The sequence below is a fragment of the Benincasa hispida genome, chromosome 4 (genome assembly GCF_027475165.1).
Source record: "Benincasa hispida cultivar pf3 chromosome 4, pf3_genome.v1.1, whole genome shotgun sequence".
NCBI classification, from domain to species: Eukaryota; Viridiplantae; Streptophyta; class Magnoliopsida; order Cucurbitales; family Cucurbitaceae; genus Benincasa; species Benincasa hispida.
Window position 1 is genome coordinate 7,535,598 of NC_143481.1, and position 14,516 is coordinate 7,550,113.

The window sequence follows — 14,516 nt, forward strand, 5'->3', positions numbered from 1 at the left end:
ATTATAATTATATCTAGAAAAAAAATAATTAGGTGATAATCAATCATTAATGACAAATCAATAGTTTTATAAGGTGTATTTGAAACACATTTTCAAGTAATTTGTTTAAAAAATAAGTCATTTTAGAAAAAATAGAGTATTCGACAACCATTCAAAATAGATTTTCAAACGTATTTAATCATTTTTATAAAAAATATTTAAATAAAATGAATTTTTTAACAAATATATTTTTTTCAAGTTAATTCAAACATATCTTTAATAGAACGTTCTTTCAACGATTTTTCCTCACACACGAGAGATATTCTATGCAAAAATCTTAGTGTCTTTATTTATTTATTTATGTTGATAGTAACCTTAGTGTCCTTATTTTCAACTCATCACTGATTTTAATTCCTTGTATTTGTATACCATTATTGACCATACATTAATGTTCCCTACAAGGAAACCTAAACGTGTGAAGAAAAATTCATCGAGACATAATAATATAATCATTATTACTACTTTTAATATATATATTATTTTTAATAATAAGGAAAAAATATTAGGCATAGTATTATTGGTCACTGAGAAACTTAGTCAGGTTTGAACTATACAATAATTAATCAAATTACTTGGAGAAGAAGATTCTAAAGTATGCTAAATATTGACCTATCAATTTGGTCAAAGTTTTTGAACTTTTATGCCCCCTTTATATACATTCCACATTCAACATAATTAAAAAAAATCTCTCTTCTAATGAATATTCCACAAATTTTAATTAAGTTTATTGATGATGTTTAAATCCTTTGACTATTTCATGCAATGCTCCACAAACAGAAAATATTAGGATTTTTCATTCCAAAACAGTATAATAAAAGACTTCAAATCCCTTACATTTTCAAGGAAGGTTCAAGACAAATTTAAAAAAATTAATCCAAAACAATAATAATATACAAGAACAATGTTCAGATTACTGACCTGTTCAAGCAAGATTCAAACACTCTCAATGAGATTTTTTTTAAAATAAAATTAAGACTATGTTTAGTAACTCATTGTATAAATACCTCATATACCATTAATTCACTTCCTATCACAATTAAGAACAATAATTATATCTTAATTAGTTTCTTAATCTTAAAACTAAAATCTCCAACCCTATTTTCTATCCAATGGATGAAGCGACAAATGTGCCATTGCAGCCTCCAACATTTGGGAACTTTATTACGATTTTGAGCATCGATGGAGGCGGAATCAGAGGAATCATTCCAGGAACCATCCTTACTTTTTTGGAGTCTGAACTTCAGGTATGAATAGAATTTGAAATATAGTTTTTTTAGAATATAGATAAATCGTTAAATTATAAATTTAGTTTTGAACTTACAAGTTGTGTTAATATGTTTTGAAGAACTTTCAATTTTGTATTTAATGTTTGGTAAATTTTTAAAATTGTCAAATAAATCTCTTACCTTTCAAATTTGTGTTCAATACATCTATGAGATATCAAAAAAATTTAAAATTCAACTCATCTAATTAGATATAAATTGAAATTTATTTCTAATTGAAACTATAAACTTTCATTTTTGTTTCTAGTATATGTTTGTGAATTTAAAACAAAAGAAAGAGAGAATAGGTGAAACTATATTAGACATCAAATTAAAACTTTAATGAACTATTTATTGGATATAAAATTGAAAGTTTAAGAATTAATTAGTTTTTTTTTAAAAAGTGAATAGGGAGCTATCACACATAAAATTGAAAATTCGTAAAACTATTAGAATACTTTTCAATGTTCATGAATTAAATAAACATAAAATTGAACGTTTAGGCCCGTTTAGTTTTTTTGTTTTTAGTTTTCTAAAATCAAGCCTACAAATACTCATTCCACTACTGAATTTCTTGCCTTTTTTAATCTATATTTTACCCATGTTTTAAAAAACTAAGCAAAATTTTGAAAACTAAAAAACAATAGTTTTAAGAAACTCGCTTTTGGAATTTGGAATTTTGGTTAAGAACTCAACTCTTGTACTTAAAAAAGGTACAAACTATTGTAAGAAAATATGTGGAAATAGGTTTAATTATCAAAAACCAAAAACAAAAAATGAATGCTTATCAAACGGGGGCTTAATTAAGCTCATTTTGATAATTATTTGATTTTTATTTTTTATTTTTGAAAATTAAGCTTATAAACACTATTCTCACCACAAGTTTATATATTTGTTATTTATTTTCTACTAATAGTTTTAAAAAATAAGCCAAAATTTGAAAAACTAACCAAAATAGTCACTTTCCAAATTTTATTTTTAGATTTTGATAAGAAATTCTAGTATTTCTCCTACAAATGTGAAAATCTTTAATTATGGGGGAAACAATCATAAATTTCAAATTAAAAAACAAAAAATGAAATCATTAATCTATGTAATCTTTCAAGAGGCATTTGAGATAAGAAATTAGTTATTATAGTTGAGTTATAATAGTTTGTATTTATGGTGTAGATTATTTTAGTTGGTGTTATAATAGTATGTATTTGAGGTGTAAATTATTTTAGTTCGAGAAAAAAATATTAAATACTATAACAAAGAATAAAAGAATATGAATATAAATAGTTAAAACTGTAGCAAATAGTAAATACGGTAAGAAATGAATGTTTTGAAATGGTGTTGACAGTAGCTAATTGGGGAATACAAAATAGTATTTACTGTAGCAAGAGATGATTATTATAGTTTTAAGATAATTTTTGCCTCAAACACACCCTTAGATAAGGTCCCAAAAAACGTGTAGACTTTGATATAATATATAAACACTAAACAATATCGTGCAAAGAAGAAAATAGGAAAGAAGCAAAGAGCCCCCAAAAAAAAGTACTTTGGTATTTTTGGCTGATGATGACATAAGTAAAAGAGAAAAACTTGGATGATCCCTTAGATGCACCTATCTTGGTACATCCCAAGTATAGTCCAATAAAATTCTACATGACATTTTTATTTTGTAAAAATATATATTTTTTAATTCCTTTTTTATGTGGTAGAGAAGTGAGGAGCACAAATGATAGGTTACATCTAATCATTGTTCTAAGTAAAATAATTTTCATTTTAAGTTTTGAAGAGAAAAATACTTAGGTGCTCTATTAAAAAATTGCTACATGACCGTTTTTATTTTTTTAAAGAATTTTTCTTTGTGTGTTAAAAAGAGAAATAACAAATTTTAATTGAAGGGTTTTTTTCCCTTCCATACAATTCTCAATAGTAATATGAAGTACATATTATTACGTAATAGTAATCAAAGCTTGTATAAATCGAGTACAGAAATTAGATGGTGAGGATGCAAGAATCGCCGATTATTTCGACGTGATTGCTGGGACGAGCACAGGAGGGCTTTTAACGGCCATGATAACGGCACCAAATGAAAACAACCGACCTTTATTTACATCAAAAGACATCAAACAATTCTTCATCGATCATTGTCCAATGATTTTCCCACAGACAATGTCCTAACTCCCTAAATTTAAACATATATATATTTTTTATTTACCCTTAAAAATGATGCATAATTATTATTATTTTTATTATTATATTGCAGAAAATGGCCATTAGTAAAGGTGTTGAAATCTATAGAAGGTCCAAAATACGATGGCAAATATCTACACAAACTAGTGAAGGAGAAATTGGGTGACACAAAGCTAAACCAAACACTTACTAACGTTGTAATTCCAACGTTTGACATTAAGCTTCTTCAGCCAACCGTCTTCTCTAGCTACGAGGTTGTCTTTTAATTTTAATTTGAATTTCTTCTCTTCCAACTAATAAATTAAAGAGAATAATAATATTTCAAATTATATAAATTTATTATTAATGTTTTTTTGTTCAGATAAAAAAAAATCCTTCTTTGGATGCTTTGTTGTCGGATATATGCCTTTCGACTTCAGCAGCACCCACTTATCTTCCAGCTTATTACTTTAAAACTGAGGATGTTGCTGCTGGAACAGTTAGGGAGTTCGATCTTGTCGATGGTGGTGTTGCAGCTAATAATCCGGTAAATAATAATTAAAAATTATTTTAAACCCCTAAACTCTATCCTTTATTTTTAAAATATCAATATATATATTTTTTAAAACCATCCTCATGTTTTAGAATTTTAGATAGAAATTAGAACTTGAAATAAATAGTATGTTGACGTTTAAATTCAAATTTTGGTGATAATCTAAAACAATTATCTCAATTTTCGTTTCAAGTCTCATTACATGCAACCACATCATTTTAGCATTCTCAAAATTTCGATCAATTTTTATTTTATGGATTTCTATTAAAAAATAATTTTGAAATATTTATAAAAGAACATGATTACTTTTTTAATCATAATATTACAAGTACTCCTATATGGTGTTCGAAAAAAATCTCTTTTTTGTAATTATGAAAATACTACTATATTTCTTAACTAGAGAGCTTTCTTGTAGCTTGTTTTTTTTTTTTTTACTCTCGAACTTTTATCTAGTTCACTTTTATATCTTTTTATTGTTTAATAATATCTTTTGGTCTTGGGACGTGATGCGGATGCTAGAGAAATTTTAACCTAGTTGAGATATTTCGGTGCATTCCCTAATCTTTTTTGTCTTGTGAATATTTTCAAAAAAAAAAAAAATTACAAGTACTCCCCTCTCATTAACTTTCTAATATGAAAAATATTTACATACAGCTTGGTTCACATGTATCTTTATTTGTACATTCTTACATTATTAACAAATTGAAATATTGTTTTCCATTTCTGTTTCACTATTTGTTTTTTTTTTTTTCACACGAACCTAAATATAAGTTAATAGTTTAGGTCTCGTTTGGTAACCATTTAGTTTTTTGTTTTTGTTTTGAAAATTAAGCCTATATCATCCACATTTCTTACGATGATTTGTATAATTCTAATGGTAGAATTCTTAGCTAAATTTCAAAAACAAAAACAATTTTTTAAAAACTACTTTTTTTGTGTTCTCAAAATTTAACTTGGTTTATTAAACCATCGATAAAAAATAGATAATAAAAGAAGAAATTTGGAGGTAAAAGTAACGTTCATAAACTTATTTTTTAAAAACAAAATAGTTATTTAACAATAACTTTATTTAAGTTTCTAAAGAGTAAAAATGTACAGACTCTATTGGCTGTGGGTGAAGTAACAAAGGAGATTATAAGACAAAGCCCCGAGTTCTTCCCTATAAAACCAATGGACTACCGGAGATTCCTTGTCATCTCTCTCGGCACCGGAGCTCCGAAGGCAGAGATGAAATTCACGGCGGAGCAAGCAGCCCATTGGGGGCTGTTTGGATGGCTGACTGCGGGCGGCACCACCCCGATAATTGACGCCTTTTATCAAGCCAGCTCTGACATGGTAGATTTCAATCTCTCTGTGGTTTTTCAAGCCCTTCATTGTGAAGACAAGTATCTCCGAATTCAGGTCAAATTTCCATATCCTTAAATTTATGCATTTTTCTTTTATTTAGTACAATTAATATATATACATAACAATTTTTATTTAAATAATATAAATGTTTTTTTTCTAAAAAAAAAAAATTAGGATGATACGCTAAGCAATGAATTATCGACGCTGGACGAGGCAACAGAGAAGAATTTGGAAGGTCTTATAAAAGTAGGGGAAGCGCTTTTGAAAAAACCAGTTTCAAAAGTTAATCTAGAGACCGGCGTCTTTCAGACCGCTGATTCACAAACCAACGAAGAAGCTCTCATCAGGTCCCATCCCTCTCCAACTTTCTTCTGTTTTCAAAATGTATTTTTAAGAATGCGATGATTGATGCAGTTTAGATCCTACTTAATTTTATGCATATATTTTTTAAGAGAGGTTCAAATAATCCAATTTAGATTACTCAACCCAAATTCTAAAGATTGGATTGAGTTAGTTTTAATTTGGAGTTGGATTGGATGAGATCAAATTTTTTATATTTCTTTGGAATTGGATTTAGTTCAAGTTACACTTTTAAAAATCTGGATTGATCCAAACCTAACTTGAATATATATATATATATATATATATATATATTTATATATTATTATATATATATATATATATATATATTATTATAAATATTGTAGCTCACATATATTTTTATGATATTTATTTGAACTTTGTTATAGATATCTTGAATTTTGATATTTAATATTTGAGTTTTATAAAATTTTAGTTAATAATATGTGTTGTACACAAATTTAAGTATTTTAAATTAATAAAAAAAATGGAAAGTAGATGGAGGGAGGAGAGAATGGAAAGAGAGATAATAGATATTTTTTTAAAATTTTTTTTATAATTTAAAATATAATATAATTATTTTTTAAAAATTACTTCAAAGATCTAGGATTTTCGAAAATAGAAAAATAAGAAATTTTTTTTACACAATATAACAAAATTTAATCTTCTTTGATAGAAGTCTATTGGTAATAGAAATTAATAGAGTATTTTTTTTTTTTACTATTTTTGTAAATAATTTGACATTTTTTCTATCTGTGAAAATTTCCTTCTTTGAAATATATATTCTTACAAAACTTATAAATAAAATGCATCTATTCCTTAAAATTTGGAGGCTAAAAACGTAATTTTGCCATTTTTTTTAATGTTATTAAGCTCGATCTAATTAAAACGACATGTCGTTCTGGGTGTGTATCTATCTCATTGCAGGTTTGCTAAACTGCTGTCGGAGGAAAGGCGGCTCCGCCATGCTCGGTCTCCTCATGGAAAAGCTGCGAGTTTCAAGGGAAATCAATTGTCTATTTCTTAAACAGACTTATGTAATTTCATTCATTTATCTTTTTATGTATTGTTAGTTGTAATGTTATAACGTTACTATTCTCTGTGTTTCCATTCTTGGTAGTTTTTTTTATCTTTCTTTGTGATATTTGTAATAATAAAAATCAGTGATTCTTTTATATTTGATAAAACAAGAGTTTCGATATTTATATTTCTTTTATTATATCGGGTCACCGCCACAGATTTTTACAATTTTAATTAAAGAAAATGGTGTGTTTTGTTATGAAATTGAGGAGCACAACAAAAATACGGATATGAAAAATGTATATAATAATATTTTTATATAATAATAATAAATAAATAAAAACTAAAGTTATAAAATAAAATAACTAAAAACATAAAATAACCAAAATCATGAAATTGGATAATATGAAAATTAGTGGAAGTGGAATTCTCATACAATGTATGTGTGATTTTAAGATCCACAAAATGTCATTATTTATAGGCAAAGTAGCAAATAGGATGTGGACTTACATGTACACCAAGCATGAATAACTACAAGACACATGACTAACATGAATGGTGATATATGGCTTTTGGAACACTAAACAATGAACATCTACTTTCTATTATAATATTCATAATACTCCCCTCTTAGGTGCCCATATATATATATATATAAAATATGTCTCATTAAAACCGTAATAGAAAAAAACCAAATGGGAAAAAACCCTAGTGAAGGAAAAAGAGTACATATTTCATATAATATATGCTCCTAAAAAAATACAATATAACTCCCTCTCATGATAACATCACTTAAGATCTTTGAGTCGCTACATTCCAATGTCGTGCACTAATTTTTCAAAAGTTGCGATTGATAATGTCTTCGTAAATAAGTCTGTCAGGTTATCCTTCGAACAAATTTGTTGTACAGTGATGTCGTCATTTTTTTCAAGATTATGAGTGTAGAAAAGTTTCGGTGAAATATGTTTTGTTCTATCTACTTTAACATATCCTTTTTTGATTTGGACTATCAAGTTGTGCTGTCTTTGTATAATATTGTTGGAAGGTTTTTATTAGAAGACAAGTCACATGTTTCACGAATTTATTGAGTCATTGACCTTAGTCATACACATTCTCGACTAGCCTCGTGAATTGCAAGAATTTCAACATGATTTGAGGAAGTGGTCATTATAATTTTTTTCACCATGCCATGATATAACAGTTCCTCCACATGTGTGAACAAATAACCTGTTTGATATTTAGCTTTGTGTGGATCAGATAAATATCCAGAATTTACATAACCAACTAGATCAAAATTTGATTTATTTGAGTAAAACAAACTCATATCTATTGTTCCTTAGAGATAATGGAGTATATGTTTAATTTCGTTCCAACGTCTTTTTGTAGGAGAATAACTATATCTAGCTAATAAATTTACTGAAAATGCAATATTTGGTTTTGTATTATTAGCAAGACACATAAGTGCACCAATTGCACTAAGATATAGTACTTTAGGACCAAGAAGTTCTTCATTATCTTCTCGAGGTCAAAATATATCTTTCTTTATATCCAATGAACGAACTTCTGTTGGAATATTTAATAAATGTGCTTTGTCCATATAAAATCTTTTCAAAAATTTTCTTATTGATGAATAAATATTTCATCTGCTAAATGCTCAATTTGCAAACCAAGGCAAAACTTTGTCTTTCTGAGATCTTTCATCTCAAATTTTTTCTTAAGATATTCTATTGCCTTTGAAAGCTTTTTAGGAGTTCCAACTATATTCAAGTCATCAACATATACATTTATAATAACAAATACTGATTGCGATTTCTTTATAAAAACACACGGACATATTGGATTATTTTGATATCATTCTTTCAATAAATATCCACTCAGGTGATTGTACCACATCCATCCTACTTGTTTCAATCCATATAGTGATCTCTGTAACTTTATTGAATACCATTCCTGGAAATTTGATGTATATGTTTCAGATACTTTAAATCTTTTTGGGATTCTCATATAAATATCATTATTAAGAGGTCCATATAGATATGTTATGACTACATCTATAAGATGCATATTCATACTTTTATACATAGTCAAGTCAACTAAATATCTTAATGTAATTGCATCCACCACTAAAGGATACATCTCCTCAAAATCATTACCAGGTCTTTACGAAAAAATTTGTGCAACTAGTCTTGCTTTATATCTTATGACCTCATTATTTTCATTTCTTTTCCTCACAAATACTCATTTGTATCCTGCATGTTTAATACCTTCTGGTGTTCGGACTATAGGTCTAAGAACCTGACGTTATGAAAGTGAGTTTAATTCTGCCTCGATTGCTTCTTTTCACTGAAACCAATATATTCTATGTCGACATTCTTCAACAGATTTTAGTTCAGAATCCTCATTTTCATATATAATATCAAGAGCAACATTATACGCAAAAATGTTCTCAATAATTACATCAGTTAGATTCCATCTTTTGATGAAATACACAAGCAGGCAATGGAAACAAACAGAATCAATAAGCACTCTAATTACATTTTATTTGATTTCTAAAGCATGCATTTTCAAGTGGGTTTCAAGTTACGTACCTTTTATGATGAAATCTTCAAATCCAAGCCGCTCTTTACTCCAATTCAGCTCCAAATCAGTCCGTGAACCGCCAAGAGGTCTTCTCTACTATTCTCAGTCTTGAATTTGAGTGGTGGAACTCAAATTTGAGTGAATTTGGTAAGTGTGTTTGTGGGTTTGAAGAGGAAGAAGAAACTCAAGCAGAAACTGACTTTCCAACTCCTAAATCTTTTTCCATTCAATTCATCTCAACATAATAGAGGTATTTTTATTATTCAGCAACATGCAGGCAACATTTAGTAATGGAATTAGCCAGCAGCTACTTCAATTGGAGTGGAAATTTGGTGTGAAAATGCATGTGCAATAACTCATGCTTGGAAGTAAAAATGGAAAAACCCATTTCCAAAACCAATTTTACAAAATCAAATTTCCAATTTCTCTTAATTAATCTTAAATTAATTAAATTCAATTTGATTAATTCATAAGTAATCAATTTTAATATTAAAAATATTCAATTTCTAAAATTGAAAATTAGAATTGAAATTAATTTGATTTTTAATTAATTAAACATAATTAATTAATTAATTAATTAATTAATATCAAATATCAAATTAATCACACACCTAATTTTAAACATGAATCCTATTCATGTAATTAATATTTAAATATTATAAACTCTCTAATTTCGCTTAATTTTAACAATCAAACGTTAATTATATCGTATATAATTAAACAAACTCTAATTGGATTCTGAACTATTCAAACTCAGAACCCTAATTTCAATTTGAACATTTTCAAATTGAAATTCCGTTTGAATAATTCAAATTGATATCATTCCAAATTCCTCAATTTAATAATTCAAGGTGTTCATGTTTTACGACACCTAGTAGAGAAACCTTATGGACCTACAGATCATGAGCTCCAATTATTAAGATTAATTGGCTAAACTCTTTAGACCAAATTTATCAGTATCCGTTAATATCGAGTCACACCACTATAGCTCGATAGTTACACTCTCCTCACTGTAGATATATTTATGTCTACATGATTTAACTATAACCAGTAAGTTGACCATTCACAGGTTGTTCGTAATATCAACTGGGTCCATGTGCTGTTTTACCCTCGATATTATGTCTTGTTCCTTAAGTTCCAACTGATCCTCTAATGAACAATTGGTTTATGATCCAATCACTAAACCGGATCCCATTTGAGCCAGTAAGAGGGTGGGGCCTCTTTGTTTAAGACCTGGATTCAGTACTTAAAAGAACAATCTTTCTCCTATCTTTAATCGGGTAGGCGTGAATTCCATCTTACACCCTATGTCTCCAGCTATCTATCCGGTCTTACCCTTGAATGGGAGGCTTATTGAGACGGTGCTGTTGAGCCAACCTTCACCCATGCAAATTTAAGGACAATCCCGAATAAACAGGAGTTCATAGTTAGCTCAAGATTAAGGTCGAGTTACCTAGGTCATTTAAGCGAAATAGTTAGTCTTAAACAGTAAACAACGTTATAAAGTAAGAGTGAGTTATTTCTTAGTTTGATCTTATGCAAACTCCTTATATCAATACATGAATGAATCTGGATCACTTCGTTTGTAGTATCTTTACAACAACTTGTAACGGCTAGAGAGTAGTTCACATTGATCTGTATGGGGATCTAAATGAGATAATAACGATGTATTTCATGTAATTTCTTTTTCCAACTTCTTAATTCCTCCCCCCAATGTTGGAAAATTTGTCTCATTAAAATGACAATTAGCAAATCGTGGAATAAATACATCACTCGTGAGGGGCTCAAGATATTTAATAATTGATGGGAATCATATTCAACATATATTCTTAACCTTCTTTGAGAACCCATCTTAGTGCATTGTAGTGGAGCAATTGGAACATATACTATTCAAAAATTCTCATATGGGAAATATTTGGCTCATGACCATAAGCTAATTGTAATGACAAGTACTTGTGATAAGCTACTAGCCTAATGCGTACCAGTGACATTGCATGAAAAAATAGCATGTCTCTATACAGATGAAGTTTAGCTCTCATAGTAATGGTCTTACAATTAATTGCAAACGTTTTATAAATGATTCTGCTAAACCATTTTATGTATAAACATGAGCTACAGGATGTTCAACAGTTATCCCAATTAACATACAATAACTATCAAAAGCTTGGGATGTAAATTACCAGCATTATCAAGACGAATGGTCTTAACTGTATAATCAGGAAATTATACTCTTAATTTAATTATTTGAGCAGGTAATCTTGCAAATGCAAGATTTTGACTTGATAAAAGAACACGTGTGACCATCTGCTGGATGCATCTATTAATACCATAAAATATCTAAATGCTCCACTTGGTGGGTTAATGGGTCCACATATATCACCATGAACTCGTTCTAAAAATGTAGGTGATTCAGTCTCCACTTTAACTGGTGATGGTCTAATTATCAATTTTCCTTGAGAGCAAGCATCACGTGATAATTTATTAAATTGAAGAATCTTCTAGTTCTTCAATGGGTGTCCATTTGAATTCTCAATAATTCTCCTCATCATTATAGATCCTGGATGACTCAATCGGTCATGACAAATTGTAAATATGTCTGGATTCATGAACTTCAGGTTCATTGTTGCATATGTTTCAATTACTCGTATATGAGTATAATACAATCCAGAAGATAAAGCAGACAACTCTTCCAACATACGTTTTTCATTTGAGACAATGGGTATGATATATAAATATTCCACATTATTATTCTTACTATCAGTCTCAATATGATAACCATTGCAACGTATATTTTTAAAACTTAGAAGATTTCTCTTTGATTGACTAGAGAACAATGCATTATCAATTGTAAATTTTGTTTCTCTAGGTAAAATAATATTTGCTTTTCCAAAACCTTCGATCAAGTTTGAAAACCTGATATTGTATTTACTTTTGCTTTCAACATTGTCAATTTAGAAAAATATTTTTTATTTGTAAGTATTGTGTATAGTTGCACTGTCTGCCAGACCTAAATCTTTTTTACTCTTTTTTGAAACACCCAACATATGAAAATGATGCATGTTTCTTCATTAAAAGAAAATAATTACAATAAGAAAAACAACACTTAAAATATATAAAAGTTATTAGAAAAACATGAAAATAGATAAAAGAAAACAATAACATTAAGTTTAGATATTCTCAAAATCAAAAGAAACACTTGATGTTCCATCAACTGCGCTAATCTTTTCTTCAGGAGATTCAAAGAAGTCCGCCACATCCAAATTTTTCATATGGGATGGGTCAAATATGTCATTATCCTGATATGCAAAATTTGCTTCCACATTTTTCTCTTTTTCCTTTAGGAAGGCTTGATAGAAGTCAACTAAGTGTTTTGATGTACGGCAGGTACGTGACCAATGTTTAGTCATTCCACATCGGAAGCATTTATTTTCAATACTCTTTGAACTTTTATCTTGTGAAGTTTTTCCTTTGTGATCATCATTTTGTGTGGTTCTTTTGAAATTTAAATGATTGGAACGACCACCACGAAAATAATAATTATTTCTTCCTCTACCACGGTCATGACTCGACCACGACCTCGACCTCGACCACGATTATTATTAAAATTCACAGCATTCACTTCAGGGAATGGTGTTGTTTCGGTTGGTCGAGATTGATGATTTTTCATCAATAACTAGTTATTGTGTTTGGCCACTAGAAGACATAAAATTAATTCAGAATACTGTTTAAAACCTCTCTCTCGATATTGCTACTGTAGGAGCATATTTGAGACATGAAATGTACAAAATGTCTTCTCTAACATATCGACATCATCAATTTTCGCTCCGCATAATAACAATTTTGAACTAATTTTAAATAATGTGGAGTTGTAATCACTTACTGATTTGAAATCAGCCTCAAATGCATCCACTCATAACGAGCTTTGGGAAGAATAACTATTTTTTTATGATCATACATCTCTTTCAAATTTTTTCACAAGATATGAGGATCTTTTATTGTAAGATACTCCATTTTCAACCCCTGGTGAATATAATGACGAAGGAAAATCATAGCTTTTGCATCAAGTACCTATAACAAATAATTATTATTGTTAATATCAAGGACGACAAATTCTAATTTTGAGATTTCTCATGACAGCACTATCATAAAATATTGTACTTATGTTAGAAATTTAATAGATATTGAAAATGCAAAATAACATTAAATTTATTAATTATAACGAAGAGGGAAAAACCTACATACCTTTAGGACCTACTTTTAGCGGGAAAAATGATAAGAGTTTGTGCTGATAATGTGTTATGAAATTGAGAAGCATAACGAGAATGTGGATATGAAAAATGTAATATAATAATATTTTTATATAATAATAAATAAATAAAAACTAAAATTATAAAATAAAATAACTTAAAATATAAAATAACCAAAATCACGAAATTGGATAATATGAAAATTAGTGAAAGTGGATTTCTCACCAATGTATGTGTGATTTTAAGATCCACCAAATGCCACTATTTATAGGCAAAGTGGTAAGTAAAATGTGGATTTATATGGACACCAAACATGAATAACTATAATTACAAGACACATAGATAATACGAATGGTGACACGTGACCTTTGAGACACTAAACAATGGACATCTATTTTCTATTATAATATTCATAATAGTGTTCAATAAATAGTTTATTGTAACTAATTTATAAAAGTAACAAATATTAACCTATGAACTATTAAATAGAGTTATTTCATGAAATTCAGGGATAAGTTATTAACGGTAGATTTTAAACCTTAAAATCATAAAGAAATAGATTGCATAAATTAAACATAATCGTAATAATATAAAAATTCTAAAAAACATAATAACTCAAAATAAGATGAAAGTGCTATAAATGTATCAACTTAGTTGAGATACTCAGATAATGCACCTACTAATCACGTGAAGATTTATGCTCCATCGACACCAATTCCCTAAGAGTTGGTCTCCTTTGCTTTAACATCATAGTAGCAATCATGTGAAATCTTTGTATTAAAAGGAATAAGCACATTTTTCAAAATAACTATTTGGGAGGGTAGACTGCTCTTTAATCTGCCAAATCAAAACTCTTCTCTAATTAAACAATCAACTTTATTGCTCTAAATTGAATTGCTTTTATGTAGCTCGTATCTTCTATTTTCTTTGTTTTTTTAAAAAAAAAAA

The 14,516-nt window shown here is 28.4% G+C and overlaps 1 protein-coding gene across 1 annotated transcript; it reads left to right on the forward strand.

Moving 5' to 3' along the window:
* Positions 1-1,068: 1,068 nt before the first annotated feature.
* Positions 1,069-6,937, forward strand: LOC120076649 (patatin-like protein 2). Its single transcript, XM_039030529.2, has 7 exons — positions 1,069-1,283; positions 3,282-3,463; positions 3,556-3,736; positions 3,844-4,008; positions 5,113-5,415; positions 5,536-5,708; positions 6,649-6,937. Exons 1-7 carry the CDS (start codon positions 1,149-1,151, stop codon positions 6,746-6,748), a joined length of 1,239 nt encoding a protein of 412 aa, XP_038886457.1. The 5' UTR covers positions 1,069-1,148; the 3' UTR covers positions 6,749-6,937.
* The last annotated feature ends 7,579 nt before the right edge of the window (positions 6,938-14,516 follow it).

Excerpts from the sequence above, each read along its gene's own strand:
- LOC120076649 (XM_039030529.2), top strand. The coding sequence starts at position 1,149 with ATGGATGAAGCGACAAATGTGCCATTGCAGCCTCCAACATTTGGGAAC. Across the intron at positions 3,737-3,843 it reads CCGTCTTCTCTAGCTACGAG|ATAAAAAAAAATCCTTCTTT; the intron begins GTTGTCTTTTAA and ends TTTTTTGTTCAG. Across the intron at positions 5,416-5,535 it reads ACAAGTATCTCCGAATTCAG|GATGATACGCTAAGCAATGA; the intron begins GTCAAATTTCCA and ends AAAAAAAATTAG.